Source organism: Numenius arquata, chromosome 17 (genome assembly GCF_964106895.1).
Source record: "Numenius arquata chromosome 17, bNumArq3.hap1.1, whole genome shotgun sequence".
Lineage (NCBI taxonomy): Eukaryota > Metazoa > Chordata > Aves > Charadriiformes > Scolopacidae > Numenius > Numenius arquata.
In genome coordinates, this window is record NC_133592.1 from 12,845,524 (window position 1) to 12,868,837 (window position 23,314).

General features: G+C 52.2%; 1 protein-coding gene across 1 annotated transcript in view; it reads right to left on the reverse strand.

The window, feature by feature from the left end:
* Positions 1-23,314, reverse strand: part of DNAH9 (dynein axonemal heavy chain 9) — a 228,924-nt gene that overhangs the window by 193,349 nt on the left and 12,261 nt on the right. Inside the window, exons 7-18 of the mRNA XM_074160192.1 lie at positions 22,237-22,404; positions 19,079-19,195; positions 18,057-18,207; positions 16,929-17,043; positions 14,412-14,480; positions 12,159-12,285; positions 9,200-9,455; positions 7,731-7,972; positions 5,178-5,313; positions 3,908-4,104; positions 3,393-3,817; positions 1,194-1,416 (exon numbers count right to left, since the gene is read on the reverse strand). Coding sequence (XP_074016293.1) covers positions 1,194-1,416; positions 3,393-3,817; positions 3,908-4,104; positions 5,178-5,313; positions 7,731-7,972; positions 9,200-9,455; positions 12,159-12,285; positions 14,412-14,480; positions 16,929-17,043; positions 18,057-18,207; positions 19,079-19,195; positions 22,237-22,404 — 2,226 coding nt within the window. The remainder of the gene's footprint in view (positions 1-1,193; positions 1,417-3,392; positions 3,818-3,907; positions 4,105-5,177; positions 5,314-7,730; positions 7,973-9,199; positions 9,456-12,158; positions 12,286-14,411; positions 14,481-16,928; positions 17,044-18,056; positions 18,208-19,078; positions 19,196-22,236; positions 22,405-23,314) is intronic.

The following is a 23,314-nucleotide window of genomic DNA, read 5'->3' on the forward strand; positions in this document are numbered from 1 at the left end:
CCCCTCTGCTCCGCTCTGGGGAGACCCCCCTGCAGTGCTGCCTCCAGCTCTGGAGCCACCAACAGCAGAAGGACATGGACTTGTTGGAGTGGGGCCAGAGGAGGCCACGGAGATGCTGGGAGGGCTGGAGCCCCTCTGCTGTGAGGACAGGCTGAGAGAGTTGGGGGGGTTCAGCCTGGAGAAGAGAAGGCTCCGGGGAGACCTTAGAGCCCCTTCCAGTCCCTCAAGGGGCTCCAGGAGAGATGGGGAGGGACTCTGGATCAGGGAGGGGAGCCATAGGACGAGGGGGAAGGGTTTGACACCGAAAGAGGGGAGATTGAGATGAGATCTCAGGAAGAACTTCTTTGCTGTGAGGGTGGTGAGAGCCTGGCCCAGGTTGCCCACAGAAGCTGTGGCTGCCCCATCCCTGGAGGGGTTCAAGGCCAGGTTGGAGGGGGCTTGGAGCAACCTGGTCTGGTGGGAGGTGTCCCTGCCCAGGGCAGGGGGTGGCACTGGGTGATCTTTAAGGTCCCTTCCAAGCCAAACCATTCTATGATTCTATGATTCTTTGCTGTAACATCTGGGCTGTTGCCCATGTTTGTCCCCTGCTCCCCGGGGCTGGCTGGGCACCTCACAGTCTTTTCTAACCTCGATCTTGTGGTCCCCTTTCCAGAAACAAAAGGAATTCCCAAAGGAAATCTGATTCATAGGAGCCAGATGTAGAAAGGTGCCAAATTACTCTCATAATCTGCTCCCAGTGATGTCCTCTGGGTCCAGCAGATTTCGTGTTACAGACCCAGTGGAGGACTGAAGTCCTACAAGAAGGCAACTCCTCTGTCAACATTATCTTTCCCATCTCCACAGTTGCCAAGAACTGGCTTATTTAAAAATAATTATAATTCAACCTAATTAACAGATGTATTTGAAAATGCATTAATTTTTTTCAAGAGTAATCGCTGGGAGTTGGAGCAGGCAATTCTATGTTTTTCATACATAACAAAAGGCTTAATCTCTGCTTTAAAAGAAAAATCTCAATAAAACTCCAAAATTTAGAGCTATTAAGGCACATCCCACAATAGCAAAATACTATCCACTGAGGCCCTCTAATGACAGGGAGCTGGGTATTAAATATTCCTGCAACGCTCTTCAACTCACACTCCCTTTGACATCCCCTACTTGGCAAATTGCTGTGTCCACCACAAGTTCTCACCCACCTCCAGTTGCCTGTAGACCTCCTCAGGCAGCTGCTGCTCGTACGTCCTCAGCAGCTCGATGGTTTGCTTCAGGGGCTCAAACATGGCATCGGTGACACTGTGCCTTTCCTTAACGGCCAGGAGATGACCCATAATCTCCACCAAGCCATCATAATCGCCTTTTTCAACCTTTTTGCTCAAACCTTTATCGGCAGTTTTTATGAAGTCGTCAAGGTCAGCCAAGCTACATAACACAAAGCAGGAAAGCACAAAATGAGGACAATTCCTATGGAAATAATGATCAGCCTCAGGCCAGGCCACCCAACTGGCACGGACGGGGGAAGACCTGGCCAACACTGTCCTTTGCATGGCAACGTGCCGAGGGCATCAGAACCACAACCCAAAGGCATCCATAGATGCAGTACAGCCTCCTGCAAGGGACAGAGAAATACATCGGGACCCTAAGGGGGGCCTACAGGAGAGATGGGGAGGGACTCTTGATCAGGGAGGGGAGCCACAGGATGAGGGAGAAGGGTTTAAACTGAAAGAGGGGAGATTGAGATGAGATCTCAGGAGGAAATTCTTTGCTGTGAGGGTGGTGAGACCCTGGCCCAGGTTGCCCAGAGAAGCTGTGCCTGCCCCATCCCTGGAGGGGTTCAAGGCCAGGTTGGAGGGGGCTTGGAGCAACCTGGTCTGGTGGGAGGTGTCCCTGCCCAGGGCAGGGGGTGGCACTGGATGGTCTTTAATGTCCCTTCCAACCCAAACCATTCTGTGATTCTATGATTCTATGACTTCTCAGGTTGGAGAAAAGGTACCTGAGAAGGAATATAGTGGAGACCTGTGAGCTCAGGAGTGATCTGGGGAGACAGAGTTTGAAAGGACAGTTTTCATCTTGTCTCTTCCAATACAAGAATTAAGATCCCCAAATGAACCTGGCAGATGCAAAGCTACAACAAACAGGGATTCTTCTTCACACACTGCCTCATTTCCCAGGGTAATTTCCTGCCACAGGAGGATGCAGATGATAAAAATTCAGAACAGTTCAGAAAAGCAACCCAACACTTTTGGGAGGAAAAAAAAATCCATCCAGGTCTTTAAATACAAAGGCATGACCCCTGTCTCTCAGACTTTGAGCCCTAAATCATCAGAGACAAGGAGAGAATTTGGGGGAAGTTTCCCCACCTGCTTACCCTGTTCTGAACTTCACCAGCTCCTGGGCACCCTCAGCAGAGCCATGATGGGTTCCTGCATCTCTGGTCCTTTCCAGCACGGCCACTCTCCGCTTCTCCAAACACTTACTTTTTAAGTGCCCACTTAAATTCTATGGATGCTGCTGGGCCAAAATGTATCCTAAAATACTTCACCCAATAAAGAGTAACCTGCTGAGTCAGGGACTCTTAATAAGGCTCTCAATGCCTGTTCTAAGCTACAAAGAAACCTCTTTGCACAGAAATTATCTAACAGAATTATGGTGCTGAAAAGAACACAGAAGATCATCTCATCCACCACCCGCAGCAGCCTTCACACTAGATAGGCCTGTAAGTACTTCTCTGCAAGCACCCAAGCCCTGTGACATCCCGCAGTTGAAACTATTCAGATAAATCACCTGCTGCATCACCCTGCACAGACCCAGCCACTGAGCAGCTATTCAGAGCAGGGAATACATGTTAATTCAAAACTTACATCCAAAACTCCTTCTTTTTGTAACCTTGAAACCTCCTCCCCATGACTGCTCATGCCAGGCAACCCAAATTACTTTTTCTTTTTTTTTTTTTTTTCTAAACACGGAGTGCACTCAAAAGAGCAATGCATTTAGAAATAGAGCGAGTATCTCATGGCATTAATGCAGCTTTACTGATGGCTAATATCAAATTCAACACAGTAAGCACTGAGCCTTAGCAGAGATGATATTAGTTGGATCAGGAGGAACAGACAATCAGACGTCCCACCTAACACCGCACAGCGGGGCCCAGGAGCACCGGCTTGTGGGGTGTCGATGGTACCACGTCCATACAACTGCTCCCACGGGACACACTCGGCTGCACCAGTTCCCAGCAGGGCCCAGGGGAGGGAAAACGCAGGGGTTGTGATGGAGCTGGCAGGCATAGGGACCCCCTTCTCTTGCTCCTGTATTAGCTTATCGGTTACCAGTGTGAAAGGACTCCAAGACAAGAGAACCCCCCTTTGGTCCCGGGCAGAGGAGGCAGGACCAGCTCTCACCTGTGCGTGACGTGGTCCATGAGATGCTGCTTGAACACCAGGCTCCACCTTTTAATCACGTTCAGCAAGGACGCCTTGAAAGGGCGAGCATCAATTTTCATCCAGCTCTGGAAGATGCTGATGGGCTCGATGCGACTCACCTCCTCGTAGATCTTCTCATAGGAGTCGATCTGCTCTTTAAACTGCTGCAGCGTGGGAGGCGTCTCGGGGACCCCGTCCTCCCCGTGGGCTTCAATTTCTGCAGCAGTGAGGATGTGCCCGTAGAGGAGGAACTGGCGGCAGAACTCCTTTCTGTCTTCCCCGTAGAGGTAGGAGTAGTGGTCGAAGGCACTGCGGTAATCGCAGCAAGCCGTCAGCACAGCCTGCACGCGTCCCAGCAGGTCATGGCGCATGTCGGCCAGATCCGCCATGTCCTCCATGTCCGCCTAGGAGAGGAGAGGAGAGCGCAGTGATGCGGGAGCAGCACGGTTCTTCCTCGCTGCCACACGGAAGGAGGGAGCTCCACAGCCACCCACCTGGTAGTGGGGGAAGCCGCTGTGCTCAGCCAGCCTAGGCACCAACGATGAGATGCGGTAGATGTCATTGAGAAGACTTTCCATCATGTCGTAGAAGCCATCGTTTGTGCCAGGGTCCAAGGAGGGATGAAATATCAAATCTGGGATCACCAAGTCCAGCTGCACTTCAAACAGTGGGGGGAGCCCTGCCTTGGGATCTGGTAGGGAAGAACGGAGATGCCAGGATCTTTTTCAAGGGGAGAAAAGTGATCTTGAGCCACCAACATCCCACCACAAGATGCACATGTGCCCCAGAGGGACACTAGGCAGGTGTGATCACACACACACACTCGCTGGGTGCAGTGACATTGTGTCTGCACACGACACAGAGGTGATGCTGGCAAACTAGCTGATGTTCTGGTACCCACAGGAGATACTGGAGAACAGATGAGACACAAGTGATTTAAAAACCAGAAAAAATGCAGTGGAGGAAAGCCTTAAAGAGACCAGGCTCTTTAGCTAATCAAAAGGGAGTCTGAGAGCTGAACAATTACAGCACATAAGTACTTGCAGAGGAGAAAAACAAAAGGAACCAAGAGGCTCTTTAATTTAGTGGAGAAAGGCATGAAAAAAACCCAGCAACTGGAAACTGAAGCCAAATACAAATGTGAAATTACGTGCATGTTTTTAACAAGATGGTGAAGAACTGGATGCGATTCTTCAAGTCGGTGTGCCCCCACACCCAGCAGGGCAGCACTCCTGGAGACGTGCTGTAGCTGGACACAGGCTGCTCTCAGCAGAGTGAGTGATCCTCCCCAGCAGCCTGAGCTGAGAGGTCTGATTTAGGGACTCCTGAACCCATCCCATCTCTTCACTGGACTAATGCCCAGGGACTGAGGTTTTTCTTTCATGCCTTTCAACAGCAGAACCGGCTCTCGAGACTCTCCACAACTGAAAGACTGTGTCACCTTGATGCTTTGAGCATGGGCAGGTGGGAGGTGGCTGATACCCAAGCACAGACTTGGGATGACATCTCAATTTTGGATGTCTATCTGTTAATTCCTGCAAATAGTGCAGAATCATCTCTATCCCTCCCCCCGAGTGATGCTTTGCTCCAAGGACTAGGGGATGGAGTGTCTGGAGGCTCCCCAGCACCTGCCGTAGACAGTACAAGAGGGAGAGCAGAACACCAGGATGAAGAGAGCAACTTGGGCATGAGCACAAACCAGAAACCTCCCTCTGGTGAGCCTGACGCAGCCGTCACGGCCAGGGGAGAGGAACCTGCAGTCACCTGTGTTTTCCAGGAGGTACTTGAGCGAGCTCTCGATGGCAGTGAAGAATCCATCCAGGACTATCTCATCCACATAATCCACATACGCCTTCCAGACGTCAGATGCTGGGTCTGCAAGCAAGAGGTTCTGGTTTTCCTGGAAGAAAAAGAAGACTCCTTCAAATACAGCAGGGCTGAGTCTGTCCTACAGGAGAGCTGCCCACAGACACGGACTGATGCCAGTGAGCATATGGGTACCAGTCCTGTGGAGGGGTGGGAAACCAGACAGACTGATGTTGCTGCTGGTGGCCACGATTTGCTTCTTCTGTCAAGGAGCTGCTTTGTCATCTAAAACAGCTGAAAACAATTGCAAGGTAAAAATGGAGTGCAGAGGAGGCTTAGCAGCTCTGCTAAGAGAGGACACATTCTCCTCCCTCTGCTCCGAGGCCACAGGGCTCACAGCTGCTCCGCACACTCGGGGCAGGGAGTGCTCAGGGCTCTCCAGGGCTTGTCCCAGTGCACAAAGACCCAGCCCTGGTGGCCTGTATAATGTCATCTTGAGTGGCCGAAGCCTTCAAGGTGGACTGCTCACACCTCCGCCACAAAAATGGTCATCAAGACCAGAGAACTTTTAAATTCAAGAAGGGGTTTTTAAATAAACCATGTAAAAACAGATACAGACTGGGATCAGAAGACAAAAGGTTGGCTAACGAACTCCCTCCTCAGCTCATTGTGTTCCCTTCCTCCAGGCAAGCTCCCAGTCAGGAAATTCAGGGTTCACTGGGTCACAGCAGGGACCCATCCTTCCTGGGTTTCCTCCTTCCATCACCACAAGGCCGGGCCATGTACCCACTCTGCTGTCATCCTGTCCCCTGCCTTGCTATGAGTGTTCCTTCTCCTAGCCCTTCCAGGGGCTCTCAACACATGGTCGCAACAAAAACACGGCCCAGCTTGCAGTGAGCAGAAATCAACGCACAGCGCCTGCGGCAGGGGCGTCCACATCAGGGGGCAGAGGAGAGAGTGCCATTCCCGGCCCTGACATGGCACACGCGACAGCGGCATTGCCAGTTGGGCCTGAGCCAACCTAAAGTTGCTGCTCCCCGAGGTGACCCCTCGTAGCTGGGTGCTTCAGCTCTCAACAGAGCGAGCCAGAGCTTTGGCCCCTTGGGGACCCACCCCCGCCATGTTCTGCTGACAGGAGAGAAAGGGGAACTCCACAGGAAGGAACTCTGTGGGAAGGCCCATCTGAAAGCATCACCCTCTCTTCACCATTCTCTGTCCTTGTTTTTGATAATGTCCCCTTGTTACTGGCCTTTTACTGAGCCTTTGCTCCAGAGGCCTCATCCTGGTGAAAGCAGGGCAATGAAAGCCAGCATCGAGCCGTCCTGCCTTTGCCTGTTGGAGCACGTACCCGACCCTCCCTGTGCTTCTCTCAGCAGCCTCAAGACTCCCCTGCCCTCAGGAAGATTTGAGCGACTGAGGGAAGCCCAGCAGAGCAGCTCTGGGCCCCTCCGCTGCTGCTCCTCCAGGCTTGACCAGCACAGCAGGACAGAGGCATGGGGACACCATGGGTCACAGTGCCTATCCCTCCCCAGGACCTTCATGCTGCTTTACAGCTGGGTCCTGCCCCTGTGAGCAGCACTGGCGGTGCCACCACACCACTGGTGCCAGCCCTCCTGCCATGAGCACAGCCCCATCTTCTCCTTGGCCAACCTAGGAAGTGGCCTGGTCTTTTGGGCGGTAGCTGGAGGAGGCTGAGCCTGTTATGGCTGTGGCAGCAGAACAACACAGGCACAGTAAAATCCTCACCATGGGTTCAGCGTGCAGAGAAAGGGGTTAGATGCCCAGGGCAGACATCAAGGTAAGGTGAGCAACAAGAGCTCAGTGTCCCAGAGAGGCTCAGCCGGTTCTCTCCAGAGTCCAAGGTCAGATGGGGACCCTCAGGAGAGAGCTGGATCTAAAAACCATCTCCCCCTCAGGCCAAGGTGTTGTCCATGCCATGCACACCATCTCGCTCTGGGCAGGTGAGGAGCACGGCTTTGGGCTGTCTCCTGGCCTGCAGAGAGGACTCTCAGCTTTGGGAAAGCCGCTGGAAAGTGCCGAGGTTTCGGAGAGCAGCTTTTCTCCTGTCGCTCAGCTTCTCCCTGGACTGTCAGCGTCACCTCCCGCTCCCACAAAGGGACAAGAAATCTGCAACAGAAAGGTCAGCCACAGGGAGCTGCCTCTGTTTTCAGGTAAATATTTCAGAGTTTTTTTTCCTCTGAGCAGGATCCCAACGCCTGATGCACGACTCCCCTCTAGTGGCTCCACAGCAGCCAGGACCCGGAGCCAGACTGTGCTGGGCTGGGGCTGCTCCTGTTCCTGCCCCGAACTGGGCGCCCAGCAGTGCCCAGCACCACACAGCCATGCCAGCGCACTCATTAAAGCTATCGTTAATTAACACTGGGTAAGATTTTCAAATGAGTTAAGGGAATTAATTTTAAGGTGAAACAGCTCTGGACGTTTTCACCAGAGCAGAGAGATACCCAGAGCCTATGAAGAGGCAACAAAGCCCTGGGGAAGGTCCCCCCTCACCTTCACCAGCGAATGAATCCTCTGCCCCGACTCTCTGACCAGGCTGTAACGCCTCTCCAGACGGTCCTGACAGTCCTCCAGGCTTAGCAGAGAGTCCTTTTTAGAATCTTTCCTCTCAAATATGGGCGGAGCCCACGATTGCACGATGCTCTGGATCTCCTCAACGTTATTTTTGGCTTTCTGTGTCCTCCGCTCGAGGTCATGGACACCATCCATCACCATGGAGATGTGATCCCAGACACCTGATAAAAAATGAGATGACTGACTACTTGTTTTCAGAGCTGTTGGGCCAAGGTCTTCTGCACCCTCCTTTAGACCAGCCTCTGACTTCTTCCCTGTGGTCTCATGTATTTCTCACTCACAGTAACGCAACAGACTCACCATCTTGACCAACAGAGCCACTTCTAGCCCCCTCCTACCCCAAGAAGCCATGGTACAGAGAGCCACAGCCCCTGATTTCTGCCAGGAGTGCCACCCCCGCAGGGAGGTCTGACAGTTCCCACTTCCCTCTGCTCAGCTTTGATCTCGGCTGAGGGCTACGGGAGCGAGCAGCACGGGGAGGATGATAGGCCAAGTGTCCCTGCCACCATCACTGGAGCAGGGACCCCACCCCTGACACCAGGGCTGTGGCAGCCCCAGGCACCAGCAAGGGCTGCATTTAGATGCCGGGAACTTAAGGTTCATCTGCAGGAAAAGCCCTTCATCTTTATTGTGCAACGGAGAAAGAGATTTCCAGCGTGAGGACTTCTGCTTTGCATGTTCCCAAGGGAGGGCACTTGTTTCTGTTCATACCACAAGCCTGATGACAGAAATATATATTCCACCCGTGAGCAGTTTGCTTTCACCAAGAGGAAACAAATTGTCTTCCTCCTCTCTGCTTTGCAGTTAAAACTGATCAAGCGAGAACACTGGTTAAACCATCCCAAAGCGCACAGAGCCCTCCTCCAGCTGCAGTACTCCATCCTTTGGAAAAGATAATGAGGTGGCCCTGGCTCTCCCTGGGATAAGTCCATCCCAGTGCCAGATGGCTGGGCCAAGAGTTCCCACGCCCTGCACTAGTGGGTGAGAAGGCAGCACCGCGGGGACACAGCAGGTCACTTGGGCTGGCACAGGGGGGCCAGCACAGGCAGTGAGCAGATGCCTCAACCCCAGCCTTGCCAGCTCTTGGAAACCCAGATGTTGCCATCTCCTTGGTGACACTGCTGATGTGGCAGCTTCTGCTCCCCAAAAGCCCAGGTTGGACCTGAAGGGAGCATGATCCTGTCCACAGCCCCAGCAGAACAAGGGAAGGTGGAAAGGAGCAGGCAAGCTGGGGGCTTCCCTTCATCTCCCCAGTGCTGGCTCTCCTGGAGTCCCCTGCCCCGCTGGGAACTGCAGCTGGGAACCAGGTGATGGAGGTTGGGCACACAGGGGAATCTGCTGAGACCCAAGCGCATGTGCTTCTTCCCCCTAACACAGAGCTAGCTCACCCTCCATCTTCCAGTTAAGGGTTTCTTCTGCCTCTTTCAGCTTCAAGTCAATATCCCACAGCTGCCCCTGTATCAGAGGGTATTCGACCTCCAGGACTGTCTTCAGGACCTTGTTGTATCTGTTCACCATCAGCTCCAAGTTGGCCACCATCTTCCGGTATGATTCTTTGGAGGAATAGATTTCTGCTGCCGTTGGTGGGATGGCTCCCATCGGGCTGCCAGACAGGTAGCTCACCTCCCTCAGCACCGACACCAGCTGGAGAAACAAAACAGAGAGCAGAACATGGGACAATCCTCCCCGTTCCTCCGGCCAACATTCTCCAGTCAATTCTGAGCACCTGAGGGGTTTCCTGCTGTTTCACTCACAAAGCAAAATGCTCTGAAAAGGGCCCGGACACCTCCTGGTCTGCACCATCTGTCTCTCATTGATCTTTGTCTCTGGTTTTCTTCCGAACTAAAGACAGACAGCTCTGTAACTACCCTCCCCGTAAACTCTGTGCAGCCTCGAAAAGCCACAATGACCTCTGGTCCTCTCAGCTATCCTCATCAATAGAGTCTTTCACAATATTGCACCTGCAAGCAGAGCTTAGTTCAGAGAATCACAGAATTGGAAGGGTTGGAAGGGACCTCTGGAGCTCATCCAGTCCAGCCCCCTGCCACAACAGGTCCACCCAGAGCAGGTCATGCAGGAACGCGTCCAGGTGGGTTTTGAATGTCTCCAGAGAAGGAGACTCCAACACCTCTCTGGGCAGCCGATAACTTAGGAGCTTAGGTAACTTAGCAGTTATCTAAGTGAAAAATAAGATGGCTCCAGTTGTGTTAGTTTGCTGGGCTGACTGGCATAAAAAAAAAAAAAAAAAAAAAAAACAAAACAAAAAAACAAACCATGGTCCCAAGCCCAGTGACTCAAATCCTCCTACACAGCCACCTTCCACCAAAGACTTCTGCTGGAGACTTCTCCCAGCCCAACCAAAAGCACTTAGTGCCAGTGCATCTTTGAGTTGTGACGGGACAGGATTGAGGGGGATTATTAAATTATAAAGCCAAGTGTAAATGAGTCCCTGCAACAAAGGGAGCAGCGAGGTCTTCCAGTGCGATATACCACTTCTGAGACTAAAAATCTTTGCTCAGTTTAGTGGTCAGTGGGAGGTCAAATGCTCCTGGAACTGCAGGTGTTGTTACAGAACTCGGTACGTTGTTTGGGCAGTACCAGGGTGAGGACCACTCCTGGCTGCGGCTGAGCCGGGGAGGGCAGCTCCCTAAAAATCACCTTTCCCTTACGTTGGCAGATTTTATCATCCCTTCCTGTGAAGACATGGGGAAGAAAACTCTCTCTGACCCCATCCCATTCACACCCTCTAGACCCAGTTCCCTGCCCCTATTTTCGACAGGAAAACTGGAAAGCTGCAGGTATGAACAGCAGCAGGCGAAGCCCCAAGGGCAGGGACTGCATGGCCTTTGTCACTGCCCGGGGTGACAGGCAGGGGTTACTGAAACCTCTCCACCACTGCCTGTGTTAGCCAAAACCCAACGTCCAAGAGAGGTGGCCAAGGCACCTAGGAAGGTCCCTCTGAGGGGATGGCAAAACCTGCACTGCAAGTCAGGAAGAGAAGTGGTAACACACTGTCTACAACACTGAGGTGACAATGAACACAACAACAAGAAGAGGAAAGAAAGAAGGGCTGAAAGGTGCAGGGGGCACTCGGGAAGGGTGGATGAAGGAGGATGGGGTGAGAGGAAAGGAAAAATCAGGGGACTGAGGGAGCAAGAGGGCAAGTGAGACAGAACCAAGCTCCTCTCCCTTCTTTGCACTGGGAGGTCTGGGACATCCCCACAATGGGTCCAAGGGTGTCTTTCCCTCTTTCCCTCTCCTCCATGGAAGGAGAGCTCTGGAAGACTCTTCCATGCTGACAGGCTGCAAACACATCCTCTCTTGAGACAAAATGACGTGCTCCTGTCTATTCTGGAGTACATGAAGGGGCTGCTCAGCCGGCACCTGAGGACATCAGGCAGTTCTCAGAATGGAAGCGGAGAAGAGCAGCACAGAAGCACTCAAAGCCTGGAGCTGAGAACAGGCAGGGTCAGCACATCCCAGGCTCCAAATCCTGTCACCAAGGTGAAGGGTGGAGAACATCCCCTGGGGCTCCCACCTTAGCAAGAGAGCTTTCAAGCTCTCTTCCAAGTCAAATCCTTTGACTGAGGGCCAAGCTTGAATGAGCTCTGAAACCTAAACACCTTCCTTTAACAGCAGATGCCCCAGGGAACAGGGGAAGGTTTCGATGCACATTTTCCCCAGGCCCCTGAGACTCAGCGTCTCCCCAGCAAATGGCATTTTTACGGTTGACAGACCCTGGTCCCACCAGACCCCAGAAGCTTTCAATACACACTGTGCACAAGCAATGCACAGTGCACACTGCTTGTTTGGAGCCCTGCTTCTGCTGTGGGCAGGGCGGGTGGTCAGCCCTCCCTGGGCTGGAGACACGCTCTAGGGGAGCTCTAGGGGACAGAGAAAAGCCTCCTACACCACAATAAAGGAAACCCAACAGCCACAACACTGAGGTAACAAACCAAACCTTTCCTGGGTTTTTTGTACCCTTTCAGGAAGCTCAGATTCAGATACACAACATGAACCCACCTCTGTAGATGCTGCCCCAACACTCCCCACACCAGTATCAAATTGGGTCTGGACACTGCGACACTTAACATCTGGCTGCTCAGGGACTTTCTGCCACTGGCTTTAACTAGAATGTGCTCCGCTTAAACTGCAATCCTGATGATTTACCAGGAGATAGAGCCCACAGACGATGGTAAATTCATGCTACCCATCACAGAAGGGGTTCCAGGGACCTCAGCAGAACAGATCTAGTACCGGTCCCACCAGACCCCCGGCCCCCAGCGGGTCACAGCCTGGAGACATGCCTGTGGGCCAGCAGGAAAGGTAATGGGCAGCAGTTTTTACCTGGGGATCAAAATTGACCGTGATCAGTTTGGTTTCTGGATCTCGCCGGATGAGCGGTTGAGTGAGGTTGTACTGCGATTTTTCAGAGACCATCTGGGACCAGTCTACATAAAGCTTTTCCTGATACCTGCCAGAAAAAAAAAGAAACATCCACCACGTAGCTACCAAGCCAGCAGACGAAGGCATGAAAGCCAAGTCCAATTCTGAGGCCCGAAGAACATTAGGGAATATTAAAAACCCATCCACACCATCTCCATAAACAACATGGCTTCAAAGACAAACACCCGAAAACCAGTGACAGCATCAAGTCAGGAGGGAAAAGATCTCTCAAGTACCATTTTTAGCAGAGGACTCAGATTTGGAGACAGGCTTTCAGCAGCATTTAGCCTAAAGTAGTAGATAAGCAGCTACTGGACATAGAATCATAGAATCATCCAGGTTGGAAGAGACCCTTGGGATCATCGAGTCCAACCATCTACCCTACACTACAAAGCTCTCCCCTATATGACATCCCCCAACACCACATCTAAACGTCTCTTAAACACATCCAGGGATGGTGACTCAACCCCCTCCCTGGGCAGCCTGTTCCAATGCCCGACCACTCTTTCTGTGAAAAATTCTTTCCTAATGTTCAGTCTAAACCTACCCTGTCGGAGCTTGAAGCCATTCCCTCTCGTTCTGTCATTAATTACCTGTGCGAAGAGACCAGCACCAACCTCTCTACAGTGTCCTTTCAAGTAGTTGTAGAGAGTGATGAGGTCTCCCCTCAGCCTCCTCTTCCTCACACTAAACAGTCCCAGTTCCTTCAACCGCTCTTCATATGATTTGTTTTCCAGGCCCTTCACCAGCTTCGTTGCCCTCCTCTGCACTCGCTCCAGCACCTCGATATCTCTCTTGGATTGAGGTGCCCAAAACCGGACACAATACTCCAGGTGCGGCCTCACCAGTGCCGAGTACAGGGGCACAATCACCTCCCTACTTCTGCTGCTCACGCTATTTCTAATACAAGCCAGGATGCCGTTGGCTTTCTTGGCCACCTGGGCACACTGCCGGCTGACGTTCAGCCGCTTGTCAATTAGAACCCCCAGGTCTCTTTCTTCCAGGCAGCTTTCCAACCACACTTCCCCAAGCCTGTAGCAATGCACGGGGTTGTTGTGGCCCAAGTGCAGAACCTGGCACTTGCCCTTGTTGAAACTCATACCATTGATGTTGGCCCAATGATCCAATCTATCTAGGTCTCTCTGTAGAGCTTCCCTATCCTCCTGGGAATCAACACTCCTGCCTAGCTTGGTGTCATCTGCGAACTTGCTGATGATACACCCTATGACATTGCCAAAGTGTCAAGCAGGACGGGTGCCTACACCCAGAGAAATGCCGGGGTGGATGGAGTTGCCCTCGCTTCTCTCGGAGTCACTGCAGAGGGACCGTCAGCTTCGGGAAACTCAGCTCTTCGAGAGCTCGGTGACACCACCGGGGTTGGAAACACCGAGGGCTGAACAGGGCGCCTGGTACCACACAGGGCATGGAGAGTCCCAACCACCCACACAACAAAGTCCCCTCTGAATCATGTTGTCACCTAAGCCCATTGGGAAACGTCACCCAGACAACACCATCCCTGCCGAAGTCACCGGGATCCCCTGTCGGTCTGCTCCCTTCTGAAAGGCTCTACCATAATTATTCAGCCTTTGTTTCGGTAACCAGGAGCAGGGCTCCCTCCCACTGCCCGGCAGCGCCCAGCACCCAGGTATCTTGGCTCCCTTCCTCGGTGACCGAGAGCAGGTCCCGCAGAGACATCTCCTTCCCGGGCAGGGGGCTCTGCCCAAGGGCAAGCCCAGAACCAACAGTTCAGATGTAACACCAAACGCTAAGATATTAAGTCAGGGGCAGTGAATCCCATTCCGAATGGTGGAATATAAACATTACAGCCACTGGAAATACTCTCTGTGAATGGGCACAAGTGGACTGAGACTTCTAGTCAGCCCAGGGTTTCCACCACAGCAGCTTCTACATCCAGCAGAAGCGTGTTTCACCATTTTGGCTCCTGTTCTTCCCAGGCAAACTTCCCGTCTCAAGATGTCACAGAAAGGCAGTGGCATATGGCAACCGGACTCCTCCTCCTCTCTCATCAGAAAGCTCAGAGGGAATTAGAAAGGGACATTCCCAGGCCCTGGGCTCGCAAATGTGCTGGAAAGTGGCTTAGAGGAGAAGAACAGTTTTTCCTGCAGTCACAGCCTTGCCTGAGCCACCACTTACCTGTTGAGCAACTGCATCATTTCTTCATACTTCTGGATCACCCTTCGTCCTTCAGCAGAGTCCAGGCAGCTGGTAACACAACAGACAAGCTCAGCATTACCTTTTGCTCTGTGAGGCTGTAAATCCGTATTTACCCCTTTCCCAAGATCACCCACTCGTTTTCAGGCAGCCTCTAATTGACTGGGGACCCTGGATTTCATCCCTGCCACGTCACCCAAAATCATTTCACTGCACAAAGGCTATCCAAGACCCAGCGCCCTCTCCCTGGGGCGTTTTCATGGCAACCTGCAATACGGGAACCGCATACTGTGGGATGAAGGGCTCAGGGCTGCTGGAGGAGGTTTCTCACTCCCCACCTGCACAGAGCACGGCAGCCTCCGCTCACCAGCCAGCCCCTCCTGAGATCACAGAGGCTCCGAAGGAAGCAGCACGTGGCCCCTGCTGGATGCAGCTCTTTGCCGTGCCAAATCTGTGCCCCTCAAACCGCAGAGGTTTGGGAAGAGCAGAGGAGTCCCAGAGCGCGGGAGGCAGCGCCCAGGCTGTCCAACCGCCTCCCAGCCCAGGCAGGAGCTGCCAGAGGAATTCCTATAAGGCCACCTTTCCCCACGGCTTCATCTGGAGTATCTCCCGCTGTATTTAGCATTGGTGCAGCCTCACCTTGAACACTGTGTACAGTTCTGGGCCCCACCATATAAAAAGGATGTGAAGGCACTTGAATGCATCCAGAAGAGGGCAACAAAGCCGGTGAAGGGGCTGGAAGGAATGTCCTGTGAGGAGCGGCTGAGCGTTCCGGGTTCGTCTAGTCTGGGGAAAAGGAGGGCGAGGGGCGACCCCATGGCTCCTGCAGCCTCCTGAGGAGGGACATGGAGACGGAGGTACTGAGCTCTTCTCCTGGGATCCAGGGACAGGACACCTGGGAATGGTTCAGAGCTGCACCAGGGGAGGTTCGGACTGGGCATGAGGAAGAGTTTCTTTACCAAGAGGGTGGTCAAACCCTGGAACAGGCTTCCTCGAGAGGCGGTCGATGCCCCGAGCCTGGCAGGGTTTAAGAGGTGTTTGTTTGGACAATGTTCTTCATAAGATGATTTAACTTTTGCTCAGCCCTGAAGTGGCCAGGAAGCAGGACTAGATGATCACTGTAGGTCCCTTCCAACTCAAATATTCTATTCTACTCTACTCTATTCTACTCTAATATCCAAGCTTTCCTGAACATGGTTGTTGATTTTGGAGGACGTTTTGACAAAACCTGAATTAACTTAAACAAAATCTAGCAAAGGAAGCGCCCGAGCAGTCACCACTGGGCAACTGCTGATCAAACTTGCTAGAAGCAAACAACCCCCTAAGTAAACCACAGCAAAACCATCTTTGGTTTTCCTTTTTAATCCTTTTTCCCTTTCAGATTGCACGTAGGAAACAGCATCGCATCACCCCTGCTGCAGGGCATGTTATTAACTGCTCTGAACAGGGGAAAGAAAATCAATGCAAAATGCAGATCTGTGTCTTTCCTCACAGTTTACAAAATTTGCCATTTGGATTCAAACCAGACACGGGAACTGGGGCTCTGGGGCTCTGTGCTGGGAATGGTCCACGAGCCAGTGTCACTGCACTCATGTCTTTTACTGCTGCAGAATAACCGTGCGCTTAAAGACAGTTACGCAATGGTGACACAGTGTGAGAGAAGGCTACAAGTAGTGCACGGTGACAGAAACGGCTTATTTTGGTCAAGCACATAAAAAAAGTGGATCCGTTTACTCAGAATCCCGTCCAGCACAAGCAAAGCCATTCCTGTGAGCTACAGGGCGCAGTCGCTGGAGCGCCTTCAATGGTCCAACTCTGCTTTGCTCACAGGGCTCTTAAATGCTGTCTCACACGGTGCCGTGAGATGCGGCAGCTGTCAGCGTGGGGCCACCTTTCTCCAAGAGCACCCACAATGACAATTATTCGGGTAATAGTTAATAGTTATTCCAGCACCAGCTTCTTTCCCTGACCTTGGGAGACGGCTCCTTTGTTTAATGCTGAGCATGTTGTGTTCTGCCAGTTCCCAGACAGGTCCTCATCTCTTCACCCACCTGGAAACTCAGCTCCATCAATCCACCTTAGATGAGTCCAGTCCAGCTCCTTTCTGCCCGTCACAGCCAGGACGATGCCAGACCCGGGGCCTGCAGCCAAGGGCTGGGCTGCTCCCAGGGAGGTCCTGGAGCACAGGCTGGGTGGGATCGCAGTGGGAAAGGTTTCCATACCTCTTCCAATTGCAGGAAAAGGTCTGAAAGCTGAATAGCCCATGTACTATCCCACTGTACTTCTTAACCACTTCAAAACAAATCCAACTAATGAGTTCTTAAAAAAATCATCGCAGGGAAGCTGAAGAGCACCAGCGCAATCACTTCACACCTCTTTGACTCAGAATTATTTCAGCTATAACCACGGGATAATGTTCAACACAGAAAGAAAATCAGATTGATTAAAGAAAAGATATCAAGATGGTCATAAAGCAACTTAGCTGGAACGGACACTCACAGATGTGGGATGTGCCCGAAGTGACCAAATGGCACCTGGATTCGTGCTCGCAGCTCCCGAGCCCAGCCCAGTGCTCCAGCTACTGGTGGCATGTTCTTGTGCACTGGGGGGGAACCTGGGGAGGGCACATGAAACAGCATTTGACCGAACACTGTACTTGTAACCTCAAAGATACACCAAAAGCAACTCAACTGCTCCGGTTTCTCAGCTTCCTTCCTTCAATCCAAACATCTGCTACACTGACGTAGGCCTGTAACTGGGGCAAGTCTCCCAGTGCCTCTGGACGTTGACCAAGAACCTGAGAGCATAGGAGAATCCCAGCACGTGGTAGAAACAGAGGTGACACAGAGGCATCCTCTGCCTGGGGTGCACTCCTGGCTCCCCACAAACACTGAGGGAGGGATTTCTGACCAGGAGCTAGTTCTGACCATCTCGTCTAACACCCACAGAACAACCTCCCTCAAATTCACAGCAAGTGATGAACTCATCCTCCATGAATCTCTCCATTCCCTGGTTCCAGCAGTGCTGCCTCTTCTGAACTTGCCTGGCTCCAGCTCAGTCTTTCTGAGGCAAGTAAATGGGTTATTGTTTAAAAAGGCACACTCTAATCCTCATAATCTGACAGGGACCTACCCACTCCCTCCTGTGCCGATCTTCGTGGGAAATAATAAACCTGGAAAAGGCTGATTAAACTCTTGGTTACAAAGTCCCCCTTGTATACTTTGCATTTAATGCATTAAAAGGGAAACGCAATAAATTCATATCGGGGAGCACATGAGTGGGTTTGCAAGTCCCACGGGGTGTTCGGGGCAGCACACGAGTGTGGAGAGAAAGCCCTGTCACAGCCCTGCTGGGGAAAGAGGCTCAGCGTGTGTCTTCGTTCCCACTCATCTCACATACACACATTTTAGAAATTTTAGCTATTTTCCCCCCAACAGATTATTTACTTTAACACCAAGAACAGAGCTTTCCCCGGCATTTCCATTTCCTCCAGGAGCTACAGAGGCTGAAAACATTTCCAATTCAGGAAGTTTTGGTTTCCTTAGAAAAATCAAATTATTTTCACCCCAAAATTAATCTAAATCCAATTTCTTGTAAAATCAATTTTACTCAGCACACGCCACGCACCGCGCTCCAGCTCCGCCTGGATGTGCCTGGCGTAGATGAGCCGAGCGTGGTCCAAGGCACTGCTGAACATGCTGATGAGGATGGAGTATTTGTCAGCAGCATCCGCAGCGATGACCGGTCGCTCCAAAAGGCTCCCGAACATGTCCAGCAGCTATGGAGGGGAAGCAGCAGGGAAAGAAAGGGGAAAAATTCACAACCCCGACTTGTGCAGAGAGACTCACTGGGATTTTCCTTACGAGCCCAGATGTCTGCACCGATGGGCACGCTGGAAAAGGGAAATTTCTTTTCTTTACCCTGCTTTTCCAAGTAGTCCCTCCCTTTGTCACAGATTTTCTCTGTGCGTGAACCATATTCCAACTGTCATTCTTCAAATGCTTCAACATTCACTATTTTTTCAAAAGCCTTAGAAAGATAAATGCTGTCACTTTCTACAGTCCTTTCTACAAACACTTATATTGAAACTTTTCAGAAAATACCATTTATTTTTTCTGCAAGGCAGATCAGCTGGTAAACAAAACAGCCTTGTTTCTAGAAAACCTCAGTTTCCAAAACTGAAATACATCCATATATTAACAATATTATCAAATTGATATTAACAATAATCACCTTGTTTTTAACAGCGGTTCTCACCAAGAAATCCTAGAAAAAGCGTAATTTCCTCCAGCTCACAGAGACAGAAGTAAAACTCCCAGCATCCAAAAGCCTGATTTGAGTAATTTCGTTGATTACTCTTTCTAAATCTGAACAAATGTCTATTATGCCTGAATGGGAGGAGCAGAAACACTCCCAGAGCTTTCAGCAAACACTCTGCTGCCAACTCCATGGCTTGACAGTTTGGGAGGACCCCACCAGCCTGAGCATCACTAGCCCAGAGCAGCCCAGAAGCCACAGGTCTCACGGTCCTGCTGTCCATTCCCACCAGCAGACACCGACGTGCTGTCCCCGCGGCACTGCCCGGCCTCCTCTGGGGGATTTCGCCCCGATTTCCCTTCCACAAAAGAGAAGGGAGGTGACAGTCAAACCTTGAAGGCATGCTCCAAGTCCGAGGCATCATCGAAAGCCTGGATGAAAACAGTGCCCAGACGACGGTCGATGTCTTCTACTTTCTGCTGGAAATCGAAGGCGTCTTGCTCAAACTCCTGCGAGGAAGCAAAACAGCGAGCCATGAGGCACCAGGAAGGTACCTCAACCTCCAGATCCAGAGATCTCTGCTCCATTGATTCACCATGAGTTAAACCACTCCTCTGGCCACCCTTCAGCCACTGCAGCACGGCAAAGCCCCACGGAGCCTGAGGACATTTCTGTCCTGTCCCACGACTGAGATCATGGCTCTCCGGGAGGGATCCTGTGGTTCTGAGGGCTTTCCACAGTCCAATGAGGACTTCAGCCTAGAGGGCAGATGGACTATTTCCACACCGTCTCCCCCTGACCTGGCCTGCAGACTTGGCGCCATTCAGAAATCCCACAGATGCACCTCCTGAGTTCCAAATCCAATCTCCTTTCAAGCCAAAACAAGTCCATGGTTTTGATCCTGAGTTTGCCATAAGTGGGGTAACAATAAAGACAGTTTCAAAACCCTGGCACAGGTTGCCCAGAGGCTGTGAAGTCTCCACCCCTGGACATATTCAACCTTGGAGATATTTAACCTGCCTGCTCACAGCGCTGCTCTAGCTGGGCCTGCTTTGAGCAGGGGAGGTGGACAAGGTGATCTCCAGAGGTCCTTTCCAACCTCAACAGTTTTGTGTTTCTGTCATTTCCATCATCTTCTGGTACTGCTTTTCTTGCTCCAATTGTAATAAATCCTTTGAAGTTCAAGCATAAGATCTAGGTGTGTTTACCTACTGGTAAAAGAGCCCAAATCAAAGACTGAACTTGACCTCAGTGCTTCTGTCCTACCTTGGACAAAGCCACTAAAAATTAGGTCATGTTTCTCTTTTCTGAAAGGACAAAGCATAAGGCAACAGCTTTTGCTATTCTCACTGCTGAGCTCCAGCAGGACCAGATGCCATGTTTTAGCTAAAAAGAGGCTCTAGAAAGTCACAGAGGGCACAAAACTCAAGCACTGAAAGAATGAGCATGACTCAGAGTCAACCAAAGGCCATGGGGTCACCGAAACCAAGACAGTTCCTGCAAAGCCACTGTCACTGCTCTTTCTGTGCCTTCCCTCCTGAAGGAAGGACAACATGGAACAAGCAGCTTTCCAGTCAGATCCTCCCAGGCAGCACTGGGGACATGCCACTCACTGCAGAGATGTACTGGGAGCTACAGGATGCAAAGCACAAGCTGCCCATCACCCCACCGGCCAGGTCCCCACACCAGAAGGAAGGGCACACCAGCCTCGTCTCCCACCACCAGTCCATCCACCCTTCACCCCGGCACGGCCCTTTCTGCAGGGAGCACGGCGGGAGCTGGAGGGAGGGCTCTGCCCTGCGACACAGCAGGAGATGGAGGGAGGGCTTTACCTTCAACTTGGGTGTCTGCCACGAATGGCTGCCCCACGAGCAGTGTGGGTCAGGAGCTCCTCACCATGGAGCTTCTCTATGGCCACTCCAGTCTTAGCGCTCCCTCCCCAGCTGTGTGGACAGGCCTAACTCTGTCCTGCGAACCACATGCAGCGAACTGACCCCAGGGTGAATGGGACAAGCAGCAGAAGAAATCAAAAAACTTGAGATCAGACACAACCACGGGTCACAGACCCTGTCAGAAATGCCATTCCCACCCTTCCCTCATAGCCCACCCCGGCTACGCTGCTCGCTGCCAAAGCCAAGAGCAGGAGCTTCAGAACAGACCATAAGGAGGCCCCGTGGCACCTTTGCTTTGACCTGCTTGTACGACACATGCTGGTGTGAGCATCTGGGAAACGGATGGCCACTGAGCCATGACCCAGAGGGCTGGGAATATTCCCTTAATTAAAGCACTAACTGACAATAAAACACGGCATCCTTGAATTCTGAGAGCAACAGATGTCATGCGTGCAACTAGACACGAGCAAACACATCCCCAGAGGTTACCCGAGCTGGCTATCATCAGGCAAGCCAGGTACCAAGAGCAGGAAAGCAAAGGGACGTGGATGGTGGTCCAGCTCATACATCCCAGCAAGAACCACATACAGAGAAAGCTTGGGTGAAATGCATAGAAATCCGTGTTTTCCAGCTGCACTGGTCTAAGGGCCTGAACTAGAATCATAGAATCATCATAGAATCACAGAATGGTTTGGCTTGGAAGGGACCTTAAAGATCCAAGGGGAAGGGACCTCTAATGCCCTGGGCAGGGACACCTCCCACCAGACCAGGTTGCTCCAAGCCCCCTCCAACCTGACCTTGAACCCCTCCAGGGATGGGGCAGCCACAGCTTCTCTGGGCAACCTGGGCCAGGCTCTCACCACCCTCACAGCAAAGAATTTATTCCTAATATCTATTCTAAATCTCTCCTCTTTCAATGTAGAACTGTTTCCCCTCATCCTACTGCTCCACTCCTTCATCAGGAATCCCTTCCCATCTCTCCTGGAGCCCCTTTAGGGACTGAAAGGGGCTCTAAGGTCTCCCTGGAGCCTTCTCTTCTCCAGGCTGAACCCCCCAACTCTCTCAGCCTGTCCTCACAGCAGAGGGGCTCCAGCCCTTGCAGCATCTCCGTGGCCTTCTCTGGCCCCGCTCCAACAGGTCCATGTCCTTCTGCTGTGCTGAGGACTCCAGAGCTGGACACAGTGCTCCAGGTGGGGTCTCACCAGAACAGAGCAGAGGGACACAGGAGCAGAAGGACCCTGCTGGCCACACTTCTTTTGATGTAGCCCAGGATCCTGGTGGCTTCCAGGGCTGCCAGCACACGTTGCGAGCTCATGTTGAGCTTCTCGACCCCCAAGTCCTTCTCCTCAGGGCTGCTCTCAATCTATTCTTCGCCCAACCCATATTTGTGCCTGGGATTGCCGTGCCCGAGGTGCAGGACCTTGCACTTGGCCTGGTTGAACTAGCAAGATACGCTAGATATAGACCTGCAAGAAATCCCAAATCTCTGCAGGAATGGCCAGTGGGTTCCTGCTCCCTGCAGTGACAGATTAGAAGGCGGAGGGAGGTGGGAAGAAGTCAGCAGGACTGCACAAGAGCCAGGGCTCCACCATAGAGGAAGCTGCTGCTTTGGAAACATGCACATGCTGCTGGCATTCCCACAAGCTGGTTCCACCTACCATGTTGGTCAGGTCAAGACAGTCATAGGTTCGCTCTGCAAACACCTTGTATGCCTCCTGGAACTCCTCATACATGTCCAGCACCTGCTGGCCCAGGGCCTTCCCTTTAATCCCGCTGAACTCAATCTTCTCCAGCTTCATCAGGTCCAAGGCTGTTGCCAGGAGATCCTTCAAAGTCAAGGGAGGCACACACAGGTTAAGATGGGGACAAATGAAAATGACAACAGTTGTCACAACACGGAGCAGTGCTTGTTGCCATGCCAGAGGACCTCCTCAGGCACACGCTGGTGCTCATAGGTGGGAAGGGGGAGCCAGATCCTGCCCATCACGGGCATCAATGGCTGCTTAAAACATGTCCCTCTCTAGTGGGACCTGCTGCTGCCACTGAAACTACTATGGCAACTGTGAAACTGCTTTTAAGGGTATTAAGGGGACGGATCCAAAGCACCATATGAGACCCTGATATGTCACCTAGCACAGCAAAGAATCCAAAATTAAAGGTTTTAAGCAAAAGGAAACCTCTAATATTTACAGATATCTGAACTGTGCAAAAGGTCCTGCTCAGTAAAACCACTTTGTGGCCCCTGCCCAGCCGGCCCTCTCTGCCAAGACAGGTCCCGGGTCCCTCCCTTCCCACCCTCTGCAGCTTGGCAGGGCCTGCCCCCCCCCCACCCCCCACCCCCGGCACCTCTCAGGGAAATGTCCCCCTCCCCCAGCTGGAGCAGCAGCACTGGGCAGCCCTGCCACCACCCCACCTGTCTCTTTTAGTAGGGCTGGTCCAACATCTGTCATCTCAGAGGACCAGGAGCAATGTGCTGACCTCCAGCACAGGAAGATACTGGTGGCCGTCCTGCTCGCTCTGGGCTCAGGGGACAACCCCGAATGCAGAGCCAAGTGGGTACAGAGCTTCACCCCCCGACTGGCAGCATTCAGCCAGTGTCAGTGCCCCTCGGACAGGGCTGCTGAATGGGTGACAGCCCGGAGCTCCCCACACCACGCCAAGGCATCACCCGGTGTCGGTGCCACCCCGAGATGATCCAAGCAGCGGTGGGGAGATGCCGCACACTTAGAGCTCCTG